The sequence below is a fragment of the Phocoena sinus genome, chromosome 7 (genome assembly GCF_008692025.1).
Source record: "Phocoena sinus isolate mPhoSin1 chromosome 7, mPhoSin1.pri, whole genome shotgun sequence".
Classification (NCBI taxonomy): Eukaryota; Metazoa; Chordata; class Mammalia; order Artiodactyla; family Phocoenidae; genus Phocoena; species Phocoena sinus.
The window spans coordinates 114018516-114039999 of NC_045769.1; the positions used below are offsets into that span (position 1 = coordinate 114018516).

The 21484-nt window shown below is 56.1% G+C and overlaps 1 protein-coding gene across 1 annotated transcript in view; it reads right to left on the minus strand.

Annotated features, from left to right (window-relative positions):
• Positions 1 to 1057: 1057 nt before the first annotated feature.
• The window catches only part of GLI2 (GLI family zinc finger 2), a 247536-nt gene continuing 227109 nt past the window's right edge, over positions 1058 to 21484 (minus strand). Inside the window, exons 9-14 of the mRNA XM_032638319.1 lie at positions 18809 to 18943; positions 14473 to 14622; positions 10163 to 10327; positions 8596 to 8874; positions 6755 to 7091; positions 1058 to 5303 (exon numbers count right to left, since the gene is read on the minus strand). Coding sequence (XP_032494210.1) covers positions 2875 to 5303; positions 6755 to 7091; positions 8596 to 8874; positions 10163 to 10327; positions 14473 to 14622; positions 18809 to 18943 — 3495 coding nt within the window. The 3' untranslated portion in view covers positions 1058 to 2874. The remainder of the gene's footprint in view (positions 5304 to 6754; positions 7092 to 8595; positions 8875 to 10162; positions 10328 to 14472; positions 14623 to 18808; positions 18944 to 21484) is intronic.

The following is a 21484-nucleotide window of genomic DNA, read 5'->3' on the forward strand; positions in this document are numbered from 1 at the left end:
AAGTAAGTCCCCCTGTCAAAGAGAGGGGCTTCCCGGGGCTGGGAGTCGGCTGTAGTCTTTCCACCAGGAAGATGTGGCCGCAGACGTGAAGCTTCCCCTAATGCACGGTGAAGACTCTGGGACGCTCCCAGAAAGGAAACCTTTGAATTCTGTTTCCCTCGGTGCGGGGGGTGTGTGTGTGTCCTACACTTACTATCAGAGAAGGCTTCTTCCATGCATCCATGACATCCACAAAAATAGCTCTGAGCTGAACGCGCCGCATGCGGTTTTGGCTTCCTGACTCTCCGAGCTGGGTGCCAAGTTTCCCTCCTGGAGCGAAGCGTGCGCTAGGGGGCCCGGGCCGGGAGTGCAGAGGCACAGCATCCCTGGCCCTACAGAAGGTGCCTTCTACCCCTGGCAACCCGGTCCTGCGCCCTCCCCTCCCAGCTCCAGAATTCATCCCAGGCCTTACGGCCCCCCTCCCCAGTCCCCCTGAGGCTCAGAGCTGTAGCCCAAACGCTGTTGATGGCAGCCTGCTGGCTCTCCAGACCCGGGTCCCCTGTGCACCTGCCAGGGCCGCCCCCCCAGGGCTCAGAGTCCTGCACCTGGCCGCTCCCCACTGGCCCCTTCGCCCCAGACCGGTTGCTGGGTATCTGGGTGTTACACCTGCTCCCTCTAACTCTGCTTTTGCACCAGAGCACAGGCGGCCGCCTGTTTTCCTCTCCCCACTCCCCAAGACTCAACCGTGCTCATCCAACTGCTCGTCCAAGGGGGGGCTTGGGACCACAGCTGCACCTCGTGTCAACAACCAGTCAGCAAACCAACACAGACGTTCCGTCCAGCGGGCTGAAAGAGCAGCCAGACAACCCCTGTACCGCGTCAAACCCCGGCCCCCCCGCCCCAGACAACAAACAAACAGGCAGTGAAAGTCCCAGCTTTAAACATTTCCTGGCCAAGGCGGAATAGTCAATTTTGACGCTGCTGAGAAAAAAATACAGCCTCGTTTCCGTTCAAATGCACCGAATTTATGGCCCAGGTTTTCATTAACTACTGTCAAGGAAGAAGCAGATAGACCAAATAAATTATGAAAAAATTACTTTTTTAATGTACAAAAAGACTTATTTACAAGTTGAGTATGTCATCTCCAATTCATCGCATGTAGAAAAAGCTAAAATGTTTGGACATATAAATCTGACCGGATGGACTCAACCTACAGTATTTTCAGGGATGCTATCTTCTGTACAGGACAATATACAGGCTGGGAAACAGCTAGTGAAATCCTAGCGCTGGAAGACCGTGCACCACACAGAGCCCAGAGCCTTGGAGGTGTCCCAGGGCTGTCGTTTGAAGTTGGCCTTGTCTTTGGACGCTGACGAAGCATTTGCTGTTCTGGGATGTAGAGTCCCATGTGAGGTTTCGGCCCTGTCCTGGCTGAAGTCAGGGTCATAGTCGGTCCAAGTTCATAGTGGTGCAGGTGGATTTTGGCAAGGTTGCCACGAATTCAACATGGGAAAGGTGTGCGGTGTTTGTACATGTGTGTGGCAGGGAGGATTGCACCTATTTACCTTACTGTATGTTCGGGAACAATGTCTTCTGATGCCAGTTGCAAATTTCCATTTCCAGGTGGGGCTTGGCCACACAATAGGAGAATTCAGTGATGGTCCCTCAGAGTCCCAAGAATCAACCCCTTCACCCTCCCACCCCCACTGAGAACACCATGCATATCATCGTTCTCTGTGAAATGAACAGGAGGGCGGCAGGAAGGGAATCCAGAAGACACCGCGACTGCATGTTGTAGCTAGGGGGTTGGTCACTGGGCTGCTGGTGAGCAGACTGCATGGCCTGGAGGAACTTGGGCGGAGGTTGCTGTCAAGCCCTGGGGTTTATCCATGGTCAAGTGGGTGCATAGTGCATTGGAGAAACAGGCTTGGGTAAACACGCGACTTCCTCGTCCTACTGGGAGACCTCCAGGGCAGCCTGAAGCTGGGCCCCCGGTGCGCTCACTTTACCCAGGTCCCAGGCCACGCTTCAGCTCACCTTGGCCATCCTTAACCCACAGCAGCTCCGGCAGCCCCGAGGTATTTAGAAATGTGTTCTTTTCAGGAAGGGCTACATTCTACACGCACGAACACTGTAAACATGGTCTGGAGAGGCCAGGGTAACTTCTGGGCTTGTCCTGAGTATTACACTGTTTTCTTTCCTTTTTTCGGGTGATACTTCCATACTTCATTCATCCACACACACTTGGACAGTCGGCCAGCTGTAAACTTAGCTTTGCGGGGTAGAGATGCCTGCTCTACCAAACCCGGAATCAGGATGTGCTTCCAAATCATCCAGGTAAAAATTTTTTTCCACTCCATGGCAAGGGATGTTAGAGGCCTCAAGAATTAAGCTTCATAGAAGAATTCCGGTGGGCCATGAATTCCTTTACTTTGCAGGTACTGGAACAAGAAACTTATCTTCCTGGATTAGAATACCTAGTATGGCTTTCAGATTCAAATCCAAATGTGGTTCCTCTCGCCTCTTTCCACGTGTGCTTAGAAAGCCCTGGGCCAACGTAATCCCTCATTAGCCAGATGACAGAGGTGACAAAGCCAGAACAGAGTGGTCCTATAAACACCAAAGGCTGCGAAGCGCTGTGTAAACGAGTTTTGCATTCCTGCCTTGCCTTTTCTGTTGAGGCTTTCTTCAGAGTTCCTACAGATAATCTAAAAGAAGACCAGACAGGATGCACATAAACCTGCCCTTAAAGCCTCTGTGGTCTGAACCAGACACTGGCCAAACTCCCTCAGACCTATTTAATACTTTTGGGGGGAAAAGATGAAACGGACGAAAGGCCCACGCTCTGGGAAGCGCTGGTCCCTCGGGGTCCGCACAGCGCCAGGCGCCGGGGCCTTAGGTCATCATGTTCAGGAACTTGCTCTCCTCGGCCAGGCTGGTGAGCATGGAGCTCATGTCCCCGACCGCCATGTTGCTGATGCCCGCGGGGATGGAGGGCAGAGTCAGGGAGTTGCGCGGGGTGGTGAGGCGGGAGGAGCTCTGGGAGAAGCCGTGGAGGAGACTGGGGCTCAGGGCTCCCGAGAGCAAGCTGGAGTGATCGCCGTCATCCATGATGGCATCAAAATCAATCTGGGGGGCCTCGAGTAGCTGGGAGTCCACAGTGCTGGACACCTGGTTGAGCCCTGGCGAGGGCAAGGCCTGGGGCTGCAGAGGCTGGGGCCGCATGGCCTGGCAGCCGGCCTGGTTCTCCAGGCCTCCGTTCTGCTCGTACATGTGGATCTGGCCGTAATAGTAAAGCGTGCTGCGGTCCTGGGTCCCGCCCGCATCCTGGGCGGGTGCCTGGGTAGTCAGGGCCAACACGCCGCCCATCGTCCCCTTGGGCACAGACTCTGCCATCTCCTGGTCGATTGACAGGGCAGCCATGGCGTGGCCAGAGGCCCTGGCATAGGCCAGCTGCTGCCCCGCACGCACCCCACGGCGGCGGCCAGCAGGGCCGGGCTCTGCGGGTGGCCGGGGTTGCACTAGGCCAAAGCTCGATCCGGCCGCCCCCGTCGGGCCCTGCTGAGGCCCCACGAAGCCAGGCTGGTGGGAAGGCACAAGGCTGGGGCCTTGGCAGTAGCTCTCCTGGCTCATGGCTGTGGCCAGGTGATGGCTCTGCTGTGGGTAGCTCTGGGCTAGGTGAGGTGGTGGCATCCTAGCCAGGCTGGAACTGGGGATGTCAAGTTCCCTGTGGCTGCTGCCCATCATGGCGGGGTCAGGGACAACTTCCATCTGCTGGGGGAGCCCCAGGTGGCCCGGCTTGGCCGCCATGTTGCTGCAGGACCGGGGGAACTGGTGCGGGGCCCCACCCAGGGGGCTCAGCTGGGGATGGGCTTGGCCGTAGCCAGGGTGGGCGCTCACAGCAGCCTCCATGCTGGAACACTGGCCACCTGCCCCTGGCTGCCGCAGCTGCTGCATGTAGTTTACCCTGGGCACAGAGGGCGCTCCACTGCAGGGCTGCAGGTGTGGCTGCGAGCTGTCCAGGACCCCGGGGCTCAGCTGCAGGCCCTGCTGACTGTAGCCTGGATACTGGCTGAAGGCTGGCTTCTGTGGCACCACCGCCAAGTGGCCCTGTGGGAAGGGCGGAGGCTTCCCCTGGCTGGCCAGGGCGTCCACGGTGCCGGAGCTCACCTCGTTCCACTGCACAGGCATGCTGTTTTTGTTCAGGCTGGAGGGGGCCACGTAACCCATTGGGCAGCCTCCCAGCACAGGGGCAGAGGGGCCCACGTTGGAGTCTGCGGCCGCTATCGTGTGCCGGCCGTGCAGCCCGGGGCTCGGCAGTTTGGGGTTCTCGGAGAAGCAGGTGCTCTCCGGGGGGTACACCTTTGGGGCGCTCTCCTCCAGGGCGCCACCGGCATGCGCCTTGATGTACTGCACCACGTCGTCAGGCAGTACAAGGTCATCCTCCGGCAGCCCGAGGCTGACCTCGGGGCCCACGCCGTCCGCCCCCACCGCCAAGGCCTCCATCACTGCGTTCTCGCTAATACTGGGCGGCCGGGGGGAGTAGGCGCCTCGGGCCAGGCCGCCGTCGGCGCTCGCGTGGCTCTGCAGACGGAGGCCTCGGCCCTGGGCGCAGGGCAGCGGCAGAGCTGCCGGGGTCACGTCGTGGGCGCTGTGGAAGCGCTGCACCCGCGGGGGCGCCAGGGCATCGGGTCGCCTCCCGGGATCGCTGGCCCTCCGCGCCCCACCGCCCGGCACCTCATGGGGGAAGGAGGGCGCCGGCCCCACTGGCCCGTAGTGCGGCCCATCGCTGCCCCGCCGAGGCCCGATCGGGTGCGGGCAGGCAGCGGGCAGCACGCGCTCGGGCGCATCCAGGAGCGCCAGCCGGGTCCGCAGGCTAGTGCGCTCCAGGCTGGGCAACGGGGTGGGGGGCGGCCCGCCCGTGGCTGCCGCGTACTTGGCCCGCAGGCTGTACTGCTGGGCGGGCGTGAGCTGGAGCAGCCCCGGGCCGCCACCACCGCTGCCGCCATACTGGCTGGCCTCGCTGGAGCGCCGCGACGCGTCGGTGGAGATGGGGTCATAGGAGTCGGCGGAGCTGGCGGGGTGTGCGCGGCCGGCGCCCAGGGGCGAGGCCTCGCTGGAGCGGCGGCTGGAGAAGTAGGGGGAGATGCCCGAGGAGCGGCGGCTCACGGTGTAGGCCGAGCTGACCGTGCTGGTGGAGCTGTCGCGGCGCTCCTGCAGGTGGCTCAGCACGGTCACCTCGCCGGCGGACAGATCGGACAGCCGCGGGTTGGGCAGCAGCCCCGCTGGCCCGCCGCCGCCTCTGAAGTTTTCCAGCACGGAGCCTGCGGGAGAGGAGAGGGGTCAGCGCCGGGGACTGGGGACAAGGGGCGGTACACTGCCTGCTTGGGCCACACTGAGGCTGCTGGGCCCAGAGTCCTGGAACGGGACCTGGCACCCAGCAGGAACCCAGCTAATGATTTCTCAACAAGAGGAAGAAAGGAAGGGACAGTTAGCAAACAGTGGCACTCATTGCCAGGGCGGCTAGTGGAAGTTAGGAGGCCCGATCCCAATCTAGCACTGCCCGGCTGGCCCTGCGTTCTCATTCGGCCCCATCCTCAGTTTCTCCAGCTGTGGATGGGATGTGCCTCTCCGTAGCACTGGGTTACCCCCAAGAGCCCAGGAGGGCCCTGGCCACAGCCTCCCTGCATCCCCACCATCTACGGATGGGCGTTGCCATGTGGGCTCCCCTGGGACTGAGTTTACCCAGCAGGCTGTTTAGGGGGACTGTCCTGAGACCCACAGCCACGGTGGGGTGGTGTGGAGAGGCAGCAGAGTGGTTAGGGAGAAGACAGCTGCAACGCAGGCCCACCGCCAGCCGCGACTCATCTCACAGGCAGCTCTGGGCCTTGAGCAGCCTCTACAGCCCTGCAGAGATCTATTCCTGGACGTGGGCCATGCCGGGAGGGGTGACCTTGGGTGAGGCAGCTGTCAGCACCCCAGGCAATCTCTGGAGGAGGTGGGGAGTTGAAGGCCATCTGCCGGCAGTTCCCTCGACAGCTGGGGCAACGAATCCCCCCTTCAAGGAGGAGCAAGGTGGTGCCTCTCAGGGTCTCCTCTTAATAACTCAGTGCCACGGTGCACACTGGGCCCTGGAAGGCAGTGTGGAGGCTCAGTGCCTCAAGGTGTCTGGCGCCCGGCACGCGGCCTGGCACAGTGGCACTCAAGAAATGCCTGGTGAAGACGTCTTCCACCTCAAAGTCTGGCCAATGCTTCCTGAGGCTGAGCACAGGGCTGCCCCCTCCGTTGACGCCCTCCCTGCGCCTCCCCAGCTGCCCTGCTTTCTCTCGAGCTACACTGAGCTCTGTCCTCAGCGCTACTCGCTCATTCGGCATCTCGTAACTTGGCCTTCTAACCACAGGGACCTGGAATGTGTCCCTGTCCTGCCGAGCCCTTTGCCGTGGTGTGCGCGGCAGGTGCCTGGTAGGCAAGTGCATGGCTCACGAGGAGAGCAAAGGCTGAGCTGGGTCTGCCTGCCTGGGGGCTTATGGGGATGCAGTATGGTGTAGCCGGAGGAGCATGGGCTTTGGAGCCACTCAGGCCTGGGCTGAGCCTCAGCTCTGCCACCGATCTGAGCAAAGCACTTTCACCTCTCTGAGCCTCAATTCCCTGACCTGTGCAATGGGCTTGTAAGATCCATCTTCTCTAGGGCACATGGTGCCTGGTGGGTATGAACCTCATCGTGCTGCCCTGGGCTCCCTCCCACCCCACCTGCACGCCCAGGGCCTCCACTCACCACTTGCCGGCAGCGGGGGCAGCTTGGAGTTCTGGGTGTGTGGAGCCGGCCCGGCCCAGGAGCAGGAATCCTTGAGCGACTTGAGCTTCTCCCTCTTGAGCTGCTCGAACCGGTGCACGGTGGTCATGTGTTTGCGCAGCTGCAGGCCACCGGCAGAGGGGGTGGCCAGGGCGGAGGCGTCGGCCCCTGGCGGTGGGTCCTCCAGAGCCGTCAGGTCTGCCAGGCTCCCGGGCCCTGTCCCCGGCATTTCCACACCGCTGTCATTGTTGGGGGCACTGCCCAGAGGAGAGGGCTCGCTGCTGCAGGAAGACTGGGCCCCGGGGCTGGACTGACACAGCTGTGGGGAGCATGGTGAGAAGGCACGGACTCAGAGGGTGTGAGCACCCACCGGCCCCGCCACCCATGCTGCACCCTTGCACACCCGGGGGCAGGAAGCTGCCGTATGGAGGAGCTTTCAAAGCATCACTGCTCTGAACCTCGACTTCCCCAACTGTAAGCGGGACCCAACCTGACTCCTGGAGAGAGTCAGTGGATGGATGGAGACCACCCGGCGAGTAGAAGGCAGCGGGTAATCGCCAGGTACCCACCACCCACCTGCCCTAGCCCCCTGCTATGCTCCTAAGCTTTCCCAGCCAGCGTCTGGGCCAGAGCTCTCTGCCTGCAGAGCTGTCAGTATGTGGACCCTATGAAGCTGAGCCCCACAGAGGCTGCCGCAGCCGCGTGAAATTGACAGGAAGGAGGAGACTCAAGTACCCCAACAACAGCGATGGGGGTGGGCCACTCGATGAAGTAAGAAACAGTGAAGGCCTGCTACCTGCCGTCTGCCCAGCAGGCCGGAGATGGGTTGCTAGAAAGGGAAGGGTTGACTGCGGAGGGTGCAGCTGCTGGACACAGCCCTCGCCCTTGACCTGAGTGGCCACCCCAAACCAGCCCTCCCTCTGCAACAGGGTGAATTGAGGCGAGAGCTGGTGGCACACGTGTACGGGGTGGAACCCCACAGAAACTGGGCTCCCTCCACCGTGACTTGGGATCTGAGCCCAAATGAGGCTCACCTGGGATGCAGCATCCCTGGTTCATTTCTAACCTAAAGGCTCCCAAATTCCAGACCTTTCCAGGGGAGCTGCACACAGCACGGCCCACACCCCTCACCTCGGCACTCAAGGCCTTCTGTAGGTCAGGCCCGCCCTGCTCCGCAGTCCAGATTCACACCTCCACCCTGCCCTGACCCTCACGTGGGCTTGGACCCCACCGCTTCCCCCTGTGCCTGCAAGCTTGACCCCTGCTGCCAGCCTCGAGCTGTTCCGACGGCCCCACCTGCGGTGCCTGCGGTCTACGTACCCGAACCTGCCTTCCCGGCCGTAAGGAGCCTGGACAAGCGCCCCAGCCCCCCTCACTCACGCCAGCGCGCCCAGAGCCCACCCCGCTGCTTCGCTCACCTCAGTACCGTCTATCCTTAAGGGAGGTACAGTCAGGAGAAAGAGGTGGAGACAAAGAACAGGTGGTTAGAACAAAAGGGGTGCAGGCCAGAGGGGCAAGGACGCAGAGACAGGACAGAGGGGCGGGGGCAGCTGCGGCGGTGGCGGGTACTGGTTGGAAAGGCAGACACCGGGTACCGCCCCACCCCCTGCAAACTGACCTCGTCGGGGGAGGCATCCCCGTCACCCACGGCCTGCCCAGCAGGATGGGACCTGGCACGAAACAGGTTCCATGGGGGCCCAAGGTGGTGATGGGGGCCAGCTGAGCTGGAGAGAGGAGGGACATCCTTGCGCCCCTGGTGCTGCTGGGCACGGCCTCCTGGGGGCGGGGTATGGACCGGGCCTCTGCTGCGCAGCCCTGCTTACCCCGGAGCGCTCGGTCTTGATGGCTTTGACGTGCAGGCAGTCCTCCACGGCCTGGCTGGTGCTGCTGGCCTCGGCACTCTCCTCGGAGCCCCGGCCAGGCTCGGCGCCGGCCTCGCTGTCCCCGTTCTCCCTGAGCAGGGGGGTGCGGAGGTGCACGTCGTTGCGCTGCTTCTTGGTGACGTGAGCATCTGGGCCGTGGACCGTTTTCACGTGCTTCCGGAGGGAGCTGGGGTCTGTGTACCTCTTGGTGCAGCCTGGGATCTTGCAGATGTAGGGTTTCTGGAAGAGAAGAGGCGTTACGGATGGGACAGGAAGGCAGACTCCGCATGGGAGCACCGTCCGTCTTCCCGAAGCCGCGTCCTTCGGCAGAGCAGAGCTGACGGCACTGTCGGAAGGCGCTGGGTCCATGGATGGAGCCACGTCAGCCCCGCCCCGCAGGAGTCCCGCCCTCAGGAGTCCCGCCCCGCAGGAGCCCCGCCCCGCCGGCTTCGCCTGCCACCTTTTCCTGCAGGTAAGCCTGTGGTTAAGGGGGCCCCACCACGGACCGGGGACATGGATCAGAGCCTGTAGAGGGAGGGGACACACAGTGCCTGGTGTGATCCGCATAGCGATTGGGGCGCTGGGCATTTTGGTATCAGTAGCGAGTGTATTACCTCGTTATACGTCTGTGACACAGCACGAACACCTGCTCTGTCTCACGAGGAAAGACAGGTTCAGAGAGGCAAAGACACTGCCCCCAAGTCACCCAGGAGTGGGATGAAAACCCAGGGTTTCTGAACCTCGGTCCTGAGCTCATACACACACACACAAGTGACATCCACATATAGACATACTCTGTCTACATGCACACAGGTACACACACGTATGCACATACAAGCACACACATCCACGTAAACTCACACACGTATGTAAACACCCACACGTGTACATATACTTACAAATACATAGCCACACACCCACACACATAATACATACAACCACATCCACACACATGCACATACATACTTGCAAACACACATACCCACACACACCCTTATCCAAGGCTAGCTCTTGTCTTTAGACACTCTGAGGGGTTCAGATACCTTTGGGAAGTCCTTGAACTTCCTACCAGCACTGGAGCAAGTCCCTTTGGGGTCCAAAATGTATCAAAACGTTTAGAAACATCCTTTCCTGAGTCTACCTGAGTGACAGCAGTTGAATGGCTGGGCGGGGACCGGAAGGCGGGTACAGAGCCACCATGAGCTTCCACCCGACATTCCTCCCTGGGCTCCCTCAGCCCTGCCTGGGGTTCTGGCTACCTGGAGAGACAGAGGCTGCTCTGTGCTCCACGCGGGGAGGGACCGACAGCTCCGCAGGCCCCGGCGGCACGAGCAGCTGGAGCGTGTCATCCGCGCTGCCAGCCTGTGGTGGGGGCGACAGGGCTGCCGCTGCATGCTGAGTCCCCACACCAGGGGGCAGAGGGAAGAGGCACCTGGCCACCGAATGGCCTCTGGGTGTCTAGAAGCCGTGGGATGAGGGTGATGCATTCACGCACGTGCCTGCTGCCCGCCTCCCTGGGGCCGGGTACCTCGTTGGAATGGGTGCGGTTCTGGTGCTTGGCGCGGTCCGAGGCATTCGAGAAGGCTTTGTTGCAGCCCTCATGCTCACACACGTACGGCTTCTCCCCTGTGTGGGAGCGCAGGTGCGTCTTCAGGTTCTCCAGGCGGGAGTAGGCCTTCGAGCAGCCCTCAAACTGGGAAGAGGCGGGTTCAGTCAGTGAGGGCGCCCCATATCCACCGCAGGGAGCCTGACCTGGGGGCCCGCTCTGCCCCGCACGTGCAGCCAGGCGCACGGATCTCAGCGACAGCATCTACCTTCCTTCCTGATTATATAAATGACACGTCGCAAAAACATGGAAGGGACAGGAAAATGACACCGTCCACGGCCCAGGGACAGCCGACACCCAGGCAAATCTCATTCTGGGGACTCTGCAGTTCATCCCCGCACGTTTTTCAAACCCAAATCGGGAACATCTCAAGCGTTCAGTTACTTATTCTGCTCGTTAAAATCAACAGCACATTGTAAAGACTCTTCCCATATGATTACAAACTCTGTAAATGTTCTCGTCAACTGTTTCCCAACGCCACTCCCTGATTAGAACTGTTCTGTGCATTGAATGTGCTGAGAATAAAATCCAGGGTCCTCTGCGTCCCTGAGGGAGCTGGCCATCCTCGCCCTCGGTCCCTTCTGCTCCCCAACCCCGCTGAGCTCTTCCTGGCGAGTGGTCTTTGCGCACACTGTCCCCTCTGGCTGGAACCTCCTTCCCACCCCCACCCACCCCAGCATTGGCTTGGCCCACTCCCTCTCAAGTCTTTGAGGTCATCTCCTCCGAGAGCAGTTCTCTGATTTTTTAAATTATAATACCACCCTTTTCCCTTTATACTTCCTAACACAGTTTATAATTATCTTAATCATTTTGTTATCTGGCCTTCCCACTAGGATACAAGCTCCCGGAGAGCAGGTACTTTCTGGGTCTTGTTCATTTCTGTGTTCCTAGGACTTAGCGCCTGACGAAGAGAAACATGTGCAGCGCTCAGTAAACATTTTAGGAAAGGAAGAAAAGAGGGAGCCAGAGACAGGGGCAGGAACGGAGGGAGGGAGGGAGGGAGGGAGGAAGGATCACTGCAGGGGGCACCTATTCCAAACACACCGCAATTGCATCCAGTGTAGCTGTGAAAATTGCCCCCAGAATAACACGTAAACCCCAACAGGAACTGTCTCATTCTTCACATCCTCCCCTTTATTCCTGACCAGTTTGACTGGGCACACTTGACTCCAATGCCTTTTATTTGTTTCTGCAGTTCACAGCTCATATCAGAGGGCTATGGTTTGCTACCACTCGGGGTGTTAAGAAAATAACTTGCTGCAAAAGATCCAGAAGAGCCAGAACAATCTTGCAAAAGGGACAAATTTGGAAGACTGACACTTGCCAATTTCAAAACTTACAACAAAATTATGGTAATCAAGCTACTGTATAGCACAGGGAACTATATCCAATCTCCTGGGATAAACCATCGTAGAAAAGAACATAAAAAAGAATGTATATATGTGGGGCTTCCCTGGTGGCACAGCAGTTGAGAGTCTGCCTGCCGATGCAGGGGACACGGGTTCGTGCCCCGGTCCGGGAAGATCCCACATGCCGCAGAGCGGCTAGGCCCGTGAGCCATGGCTGCTGAGCCTGCGCGTCCGGAGCCTGTGCTCCGCAACGGGAGAGGCCACAACAGTGAGAGGCCTGCATACCAAAAAAAAAAAAAAAAAATGTATATATGTGTATAACTGAGTCACTTTGCTGTACAGCAGAAATTAACACATTGTAAATCAACTGTACATCAATTTTAAAAAAAGACATTGTGTGGTACTGGCATAAGGACAGATGTATCGATCAACAGAAGAGAACTGAGAGTTAAGCAATAAACTCACACATTTAGGGTCAACTGGGTTTCAACAAGGGTGTCGAGACCGTTCAATGGGGAAAATATAGTCTCTTCAACAAATGGGGTTGGGACAACTGTGTAACAACATGCGGAAGAACGAATTTGGACCCTTATCTCACACCCTCTACAAAAATTAACTCAAAATGGATTAAGGACCTAAACGGAAGAACTACCTTACTAAATGTATACACGTACATATTTATATGTTTATATAAATAAAACTATATTTATTAACTATAAAACTCACAGAAGAAAATATAGGGGTAAATCTTTGTGACCTTGGATTAGGCAATGGTTTCTTAGACACGTCACCAAAAGCACAAGCAAAGAAAACATTGGACTTTGAGAAAATTTAAAACTTTTATGCTTCAAAGGAAACCATGAAGAAAATCAAAAGAAAACCTACAGAACGTGAGAAACTATTTGCAAATCATATATCCAATCAGGCTCTAGTAAAATTACTACAATTCAACAACAGAAAGACAAATAACTCAATTTAAAAGTGGGCAAAATATTGGAGTAGACATTTCTCCAAAGATATACAAATGGCCAATAAGCACAAGAAAAGATGCTCAAAATCATCTGTCATTAGGGAAATGCGAATCAAAACCACAATGAGATGCAACTTCACACACACCAGGATGACTAGGTAACTGAAAGGCAGGTAACTACAAGTTTTGGTGTGGATGTGGAGAAATCAGAACCCTCACCCATGGCTGGTGGGAATGTAAAATACTGTCACCTGTCTGGAAAAGTCTGGCAGGTCCTCAAAAAGTTAAACATAGAGTTACTCTATGGCCCAGCAATGACCCACTCTATGACTCTATGACCCACTCTTAGGTATATACGTAAGAAACTGAAAACATAACCACACAAAAACTTGAACGTGAATGTTCATAGCAGTGTTACTAGCCAAAAAGTGAAAACAATGCAAATAGCCACCAACTGATTAACGGACAAAAAACTGTGATCTGTCCACAGTGGAGTATCATTTAGCCACAAAAAGAAATGAAATACTCATACATGATACTACATGGATGAACCTTGAAAACATGCTAAGTGAAGGAAAAGACACAGAGGCTACACATTGTATGATTCCATTTTTATGAACTGCCCAGAATAAGCATGTTGATAGAGACAGAAAGCAAATTAGTGGTGGTCAGGGGATGCAGGGGAGGGGGGCATGGGGGTGATTGCTGGTGGGTATGGGGTTTCTTTTGGGGAGGTGTTGAAAATGTCCTGAAATTAGCTAGTGGTGAAGGCTGCACAAGTTTGTGAATTCGCTCAAAATCACTGAATTGTACATTTTTAAAAAAGGGTGAACTTTATGGTATGTGAATTCTATCTCAATTAAAAAAAACCAAAACCTTGCCAACAAAGGTAGTGTACTTCATTGAATCCTGGACACCACCGATTTTAAGACAGACTGATTTCAGAGTCATTAAAATGAGAATGAAGTGTATGTCTCAGAATCTATGAAATACGGTAATTCACAAAGAGCAGTTCCCAGAGGCCTCTGTCACAGCCACAGGAGTGCATCACAGGGCCACCGCTCTTTGAAAGAGGGAGCAATTCCTGTGTGTTAAAAAAGGGTCTCACCTATATTAACGCATATATGTGGAACCTAGAGAAATGGCACAGATGAACCGGTTTGCAGCGCAGAAACAGAGACACAGATGTAGACAACAAACGTATGGATACCAAGGGGGGAAAGTGGCAGGGGAGGGGTGGTGCTGTGATGAACTGGGAGATTGGGATTGACATGTATACACTAATATGTATAAAATGGATAACTAATAGGAACCTGCTGTATACAAAAATAAATTAAATTAAATTAAAAAAAGGTCTCACCAAATATTGGGCTGGCCAAAAAGTTCGTTCGGGTTTCCCTGAACTTTTTGGCCAACCCAAGAGTGTCACAAATCCTGTTGACTCCATAAGGGAGACTGTCTAAAAGGTCTTATCACTGCGTTCTCACTTATAAAAAAAACTCAACCAAAGTGACTTTTAACCTGTCATCGCTCAATCTGTGACTCTCCAGTGAAACTCTTTTCTGTGCAGAAGACAGGCTGCAGGGAGCCACCAAGCTGGCCCCCTGCCCAGGGTCACCCAGTTGGGTGAGGGCACAGCTGTGCCGTGGGGCTCCTGGTAACACAGACACAACCACAGAGACACCAGCATGCCCCCCACCCCCCACAGGTACCGAGATGCACACACTGCCCCACAGGGAGAGTAAGCAAAGATCTGGGGCAGCAGACAGACAGAAGAAGGGCCCCCAGGACCCAAGACTGGGCGGGGTCAGACAGGACACCCTGTCGGCAAGGCCTGTCCCAACGCTGTTCCACCAGGTTTGCCCACACCAGCCCCCATCAGCTGGCCGACGGGCCGGCCCGCGGCCACTCACCGTGCACTTGTGGGGCTTCTCGCCCGTGTGTCTGCGCATGTGCACCACCAGCATGTACTGGGCCTTGAAGGGCTTCTGCTCCCGCGTGCAGGCCTGCCAGCGACACACGAACTCCTTCTTCTCCCCGTGGATGTGCTCGTTGTTGATGTGCTGCCGGGAAGAAGCCCACGGGGAAGGGTGAGCCCGTCCACCCACCCCTCCAGACCCCACCTGGTCTATGCAGACCAGCCGCCGCATGGGCCAGCATCCAGGTGCCGGCCACGCCTCCTCGTGAGTTATCTGGGCTGCATCTTCCAATTAGTCATCAAAGTGACCCTCCATGATGGTCAGAGACAGCCCGCTCACTCCAGTCTGGGCTCTAGGCTCTGGTCTATGGAGAACGGATGGTTATGATGGTGCTTCCAGGCTGCAAACAGTAGGCGCTCATTAGCTGCGGTGGGGCAGACACGCACACAGTGGGGGCACGAGCTGCCTCTCCCAAGCTTGTCCTTATGGCTCCAGAAATTTTTAAATAACATTTTTGTTTCTCTTTTAGGCCACGAGGCTTGTGGGATCTTAGCTCCCTGACCAGGGGTTGAAGCCAGGCCCCGGCAGTGAGAGCACCGAGCCCTAACCACCAGACCGCCAGGGAGGTCCCTAACATTCTTATCATAACAGAAACATAAATGCATCCTCGTCTCTCTTTTTGACAGTGACACATGAGATGACAGCTTTGTCCCCTTTTCACGAAAGCCCAGGTTGTTAAAGTAGCCTGCCCAGGAGGGAGCTAGAGTCTGACCCTGACGGTGTGCCCTGGGCAGTGTGTGATGCTACCCGGGGGACAAAACGGCCCAGGAAGGCAAGGCGGGACAGCCCAAGAGATCCAGCTGATCCTGCAGTGGTGGGGGGGCCCTCGGTGCTCGGAGCAGGGGGGCGGGCATCCCAGGCGCAGCTGGGAAGTGCATGGCCAGAAAGCCTTCCCTGGACGAGTGGGCCTCAGACACACCCCAGCCAGCACTGCCCTGGGTCAGGAGCATGGGGAGAATTTTTCTCTTTTTCTCAGCCCCTGCACCCATACCTTCTGGTCTCTGCCCTGGGCCCATCACCTGTGCGCCCCCCGGGGGCAGTTTCTCCCTGTGATGGGCAGCAACAGGCCACGGAGGTTTTCTGTCACAGGCAGCAGAGCAAGCCGCCCTGAGTAGGACATTTGGTTTTGTTACTTGCTTTCATGATTTAACTGAAGGCTGCAGTCCTCACTGGAGCAGGGCTCTTACTACTTCTGAGCTTTGGGATGTGTTGATACATGGGTGGGGCCTCAGGACCTTTATGTCCTTAATCTTTCAGGTTGTCTGTTTAACTGGGGAGTGGGAATGGTGGCATCTTTGCCACCACATCTGGACCCACACTGTCCCATTTGGTTGGCCATTCTCCGCTTGTGGCTGTTGCACCCCTGAAAGGTGGTTGCTCCCGACCAGGATGGGCTGTAAGTGTAAACCACACACCTGTTTCAAAGACTGAGAATGAAAAAAGGATGTAAAATATCTCAATAATTTTGTGATATATTGACTGCATGCAGAAAGGATAATATTAGATATTTTGGGTTAAACAAAATATTGATACATGAATCCAATTAATTTTACCTGTTTCCTTTCACTCTGCTTAAAGGTGCCCCTAGCTAATGTAAGACTACATGTGGGGCTGGCACTGGGGCTGGTGGTGTCTTTCTATTGGACGGCGCTTCTGTAGACCTTTGCAACCTACAAGGCTGTGCCGGAGCTGAGCGTCTGGGGTCCAGCAGCACCTTCTCCCCGCAAGACAGAAAACCGCTGGGCCCTCGCGCCCTGGGTGACAGGCTGGACCATCATGCATCCAAATGCCGACATCAGAGCAAGCAAAATCTACGGCGCTCTGAACTTCCAGGGAAATCTTACTATATTAGCCTCACTTTCCATTTTGAAAGCCTTTCAAATGATAAAAATGCTTCCTGACAATACCTTTCATTTTTTTCTTGGTTTGCTTAGCAACAAATTGTTAATAATTGACTAGGGGCTCCAGTTTGCATGCGTGCCCAGGCCATCCATCTTCCCAGGGAGCAGAGAGAGAGACGGAGCTGAGCAGACCAGCCTGCTCCCCACATCCCAACACAGGAACTTGCTCCTTTCAGGGCCAGGTGCAGACAGTCACCCACAGCCCCAGGACCCAGGCAGGAGCCTGCAGCTGGAGCCCTTCTTCCCAGGTCTGGAGCCCCTGCCTTTACTTGAGGAATCCCCTCGCCACTCTTTAGGGCTGACCCACTCCTTGCTGGGCATCTTTTACATCCTCCCCTCCACCTCTCTGCCTGCAACCCCTCTGGCTCCAGATCTTCTCTTTTCCCCCTTTCATCTATCTGATTTGTCCCAAAGCTCACAGCTCCAGTGGCCCCTACTCCACCTCAAGACTTGTTTAACCCAAAGAGGTGTTAATACCTTGCAGGCGCTGGCTGGCTGAACTAATCTTATTTCCCTCTTTGCATTGGCGGTCAGGAAGCTCCAAAAAAAAAAAAAAAAAAAAAGATATGTATGTGAACTCTAGCTCAGGGCACTTGTTTGAAAAATTATGTTTGAGTCCCAGGAGGATTAGATAAGACCGTGCTTTACAGGTTTGACGTCAGCAGCAATGGGTTTGCTGAGAAATTCCAGTCCCCTGGTGAAAATTTGGGGAGAAAAACCTCAACACCAAAGAAACCTACAGTCTTTGAGAGCAAGCCCATGAGAAAAGGAAGCAGGGGGAGTGGGTGGTGTCTTAAATGTTGATTTCACAGAGCTAGGGAGGAGGTGGCTCCTGTGGGATGGCTCCTGGGTGTGACCAGCGTGTGTGTGTGTGCGCGTGCGTGTGTGAACAGAAGCCATCTGGAGGATTCACGCTCAACTCTGGACAATGCTTGTCTTTGGTGGTGAGAAAGGAGAGGGTAGAGGGATTTTTACTCTACATTTTATATACTTCCATAGTGCTCAATGTGATTATAAAGAGAACATGTTTATATAATACTTACATAATTTTTAAAATATTTTAAAAATGTCAGGTAGCTAACTCAATTTTACAATTAAATTGGTTAAAATGTAAGAGAGTTGCCGAGTGGGGATCTACCCAGCATTTGAGCTTCCAGCTTGGTGTAGATTCATCTTTACAGACGCTTACTCACCAAGGAGTGTGTGTTGGGGTTGAGGGAGGTTTATTCTTGACTTTAAGTTCTTTTCTGTACGGAGAAGAGGGAACCACTCGGGGCCAGCCTGGGGAACAGGGAGGAGAAGCCAGGAGGGAATGCCTGTGTATGGAGGGTTGCTCTCTGCTAAGTGCTTATGCTGGTATCATGGTCAACCTTCACCCCTCTGTAGAGTGGGCTTCACCTCTATTTACAGGAGAAAAAGCCCGAGGCTCACAGAGGTTCAGTCACTTGTTCAGAACCACTTGGCTAGCTGTGGTGGAGCCAGGTTGGAAGCCAGGCACCTCCTACCTTGAGCTCCTGTTCCTGCTGTTTGCATTGCATGAGTGAGCCCACAGTGGCTGCTGTTGTGAAAAGTTTACAGGCAGACCCTGAAGGGCACACCCGGCTCCTATGGCCTTCTCTGATCTCCTGATCCGTCAGTACCCAGGCATCATACAGCAGCCCCCTCCCTGTATGGGTATAAACACCCAGCTGCACCCATGTACACTGCGTATCTGTGCATGGTCTCCAAGAGGAAATGACCAACTCCTCCCTCCATGGGAGAAACTTCTTTCAGGTTTCAGGGTCAGGTTTGTTGTTATCTTGTGGATGCTGGCTGGCTTACCTAATCTTATTTCCCTCTTTGCATTGGCTGCCAGGAAGCTCCAGAAAAAAATAAAAATAAAAGAAGACCAAGCTCAGAGCACTTGGTTTTTTTTTTTTGCAGTATGCGGGCCTCTCACTGCTGTGGCCTCTCCCATTGAGGAGCATAGGCTCCAGACGCGCAGGCTCAGCGGCCATGGCTCACGGGCCCAGCCGCTCCGCGGCATGTGGGATCCTCCCAGACCGGGGCACGAACCTGCGTCCCCTGCATCGGCAGGCGGACTCTCAACCATTGCGCCACCAGGGAAGCCCTGAGCACTTGGTTTTTAATACACCTTTACTTTGGGCTTCATTTTATTGTTTCTTTCCTTCTAATTTTCCATTATTTTTGTTAATCTCTTGTACTACATATGTATTTATAAGTCCCCTTTTAGAAAACAAGCACGGCCTCCGTAAGTAATCACGCCTTCCACCCACGCAGGAGGTGGCCCAGGCATCTCCGGGGCCCCTTCTCTCTAGCCGGGGCCTGGGCTGGGCCCGGCAGGCCGGCCACGGCGCTCGGGGGCTTACATGCACCAGCTGCTCCTGGGTGTCGTACTCCTTGGTGCAGCCCTCCCAGCGGCAGCTGGTCTCGTAGATGACCACCTCAGCCTCTTGTTTACAGTCATCCCGGTCCAGGTCCTCCTTGAGGTCAGCCAGCTGCTCCTGGGGCGGGGAGGCGGGGGGGGGGGGTGCGGAGCACACACACATGAGCCATATCCAGCCACCTGGCCCCAAGGAAAGGTCACTATCAGCCCGTGAAGGCTGTGCTGAGGACCCGTGGGCTGGTCTAGGCGGGGCCACGCCCGTGCTCACATGCACATCACACGCATGAACACACAAGCATGCACACATGCTGGCTGGCCCTCAACACGGAGTCCCATCAGTCCTGGGTCAACGGCCATGGCAAGGAGAACAGGAGACAGGAGGGCAGTGACTTTTGCTTATCTGGTGGGGTTTCCCTGGGGAGAGCTGGGGCAGGCCCCACAGGCTCACGGGGGCGGCGGGCATTTGTATTTAAAGTGTGTGCGGGGTCAGCTCCTGTTTGGAGGCAAGAGGAAACTCCACACGCATTGGCCTGGCCTCACCCTCATACTGTCTCCTCCTCCCAAGGGCACACATGGCACTTACATTCTCTCCCAGCATCGGGCTTCCCTGTGACAGCCCTAAAATGTGGGTGTTTGTATTCTGGTATGACAGCCGGGCACCCTGACGTTCCAGCAGAGGCTGACCGGCTCCCTCCAGGACACAGTGAGTTTGTGGCCGCCCACATCTGGGCTCATGTCTCCCGGCCACGATGGGGCCCACGTATGCCCGTTTCAAGGTAAAGGAAAGGCCCCTGAGATGGGCCTTCCATTGATCACAGGCACCCGAAATTCCTTTCAAAGAGGACAAAGGCTTTTCTTCCCAAACCAGCAACAGACTGAGGGTCAACCCCACAAGGCCCCCCATCCCAGCTGATGCCAACAGAGCTGGCCGGGGGCAGCTTCCAAGCCGGGCACACAGGACAGGCTGAGTGGTACCAGGAGCAGGGACACGGGGAGAGGCATAGATGGCCAGGCTGGGAAGAAGGCCCGGCGAGGCCCTCCAGAGCAGGCTGAGGCCTCCCTGGTATCCCCTGGCCTGTGGGTCGGGCTCAGAGCAAAGCCAGGCAAAGGGGCAGACGTTAGGGGGACCTGCTTTACTTCTAAACTATTTGTAAAATGGCAGGAATGTCTGTCTTTCAGAAGAGCCTCTGGGGAAAGCATTTATAGCTCAGGCTAAGGGGAGACAGACACCCTCTCCCCAGAGACAGGCACCCCAGTTCCCAAAGGCTACAGGGACTCAATGAAGCGGAGGCTGCAGCCTCCATCTCAGCCTCCCTCCTGAAGTTGAGTCCATTTCTCGGAGCAGAAACTGGCCTCATGACCCACCCCCCGTGGCCGGTGCGGACTTGCACCCCAGACTGGCTTTCCACTGGGGCTGCAGAGGGCTCTCCAGGCGGTGGGTACTGAGTGTCGTCTCCCAGAGCACCTTACAATTAATGCACGTGTTCTGGAAAAGGAAAATGACGTGTTGTCCAGTAAGTCCCCGGGCAGTGCTGGGTCCACATTAAAAGGAGGGGCAGGAATGCCTCCTTCCCAAATCTCTAGCCGTCTAGCCCTCGGAGGGCTGGGGCCTCCTAATGCCTCTGCACTTGCAGAAAAACTGGAAATAGACGTATTACTCCTCAAGCTGCCTGCCCTGCTTATTTCAGAGAGGACAGGAAGAAGCTGCCACATGCACGTGATCCGAGGAGAATGCAGGGGCAGGGGGTGGGCCTGGGCCTCCAGCCAAGCAGCACCCCAGCCCAGGAACCTGAGGGCGGAAGCTGAGAAGGGATCCGTTCTGTTGCATTTGCTGCCAAGAGAAAGCAAGCCCGTCCACCTTGCAAATGAGTCAGGGAGCAAAGGAGTCAGGTCAGAGTCAGGACACTAAGTGACACGGTGACAACCTACGCATGATAAACGTCTGTCCTTCCATGACACGAGGTAGGAGCGGAGCTGGGCAGGAGGGTGGGCTCTGTGCAGCCCCCCGGGTTGAGGGGGCGGGGCGGGGGACTCCCCGGCACTGGGCGCCTCCCCGCAGCCCTGGCCCCACGGCTCCAGTGAGTTTATCTCCCGTGGACACTCACCGTCCTCATCAATTTCAACAGCCCCTGATGATGGCCAGCCGCGCGGAAACCATGCATCACGCAGAGATGCTCTGGTGTCAGTGAGGGGAGAAGAATTTGTCACCAACCTCTCTGTTTGCCTGACAATAACAGAACCCAATATTTCATAAAACTTAAGTGCCTGGAGCACGCCCTATGGTTTACAGGTTTGATAAAGGATGGTCCGGCAGATATAGGGGAGACGGGGACCAGAGGCCCCGAGGACCCATGGTGTCATAGCTGTGGATTCCGTAGTAATGGGTGGAGACCAGACCGCCACGAGAGGCCTGCCCCAGAGGTCAGCATGTGTGCCGTCCCCTCCCCTGGAGCTGGGGCTGTGTGCCTGTCGGCTTGGTGTTGGAATAAGTGGCAGGATCTCCAAAGAAAGACACATGCACTAGGGTCTCAGCCCCACAACAGGCTCATTCTGGGCTGCGGGATGCTGTTCCTGGCCTTCCCGCCAGCAGCCTTCCCCCCTCCCCTCCCAGGCACTGTAACACTCACCCCCTCAAACGTGCGTTGAGTCCTTAGAAGAT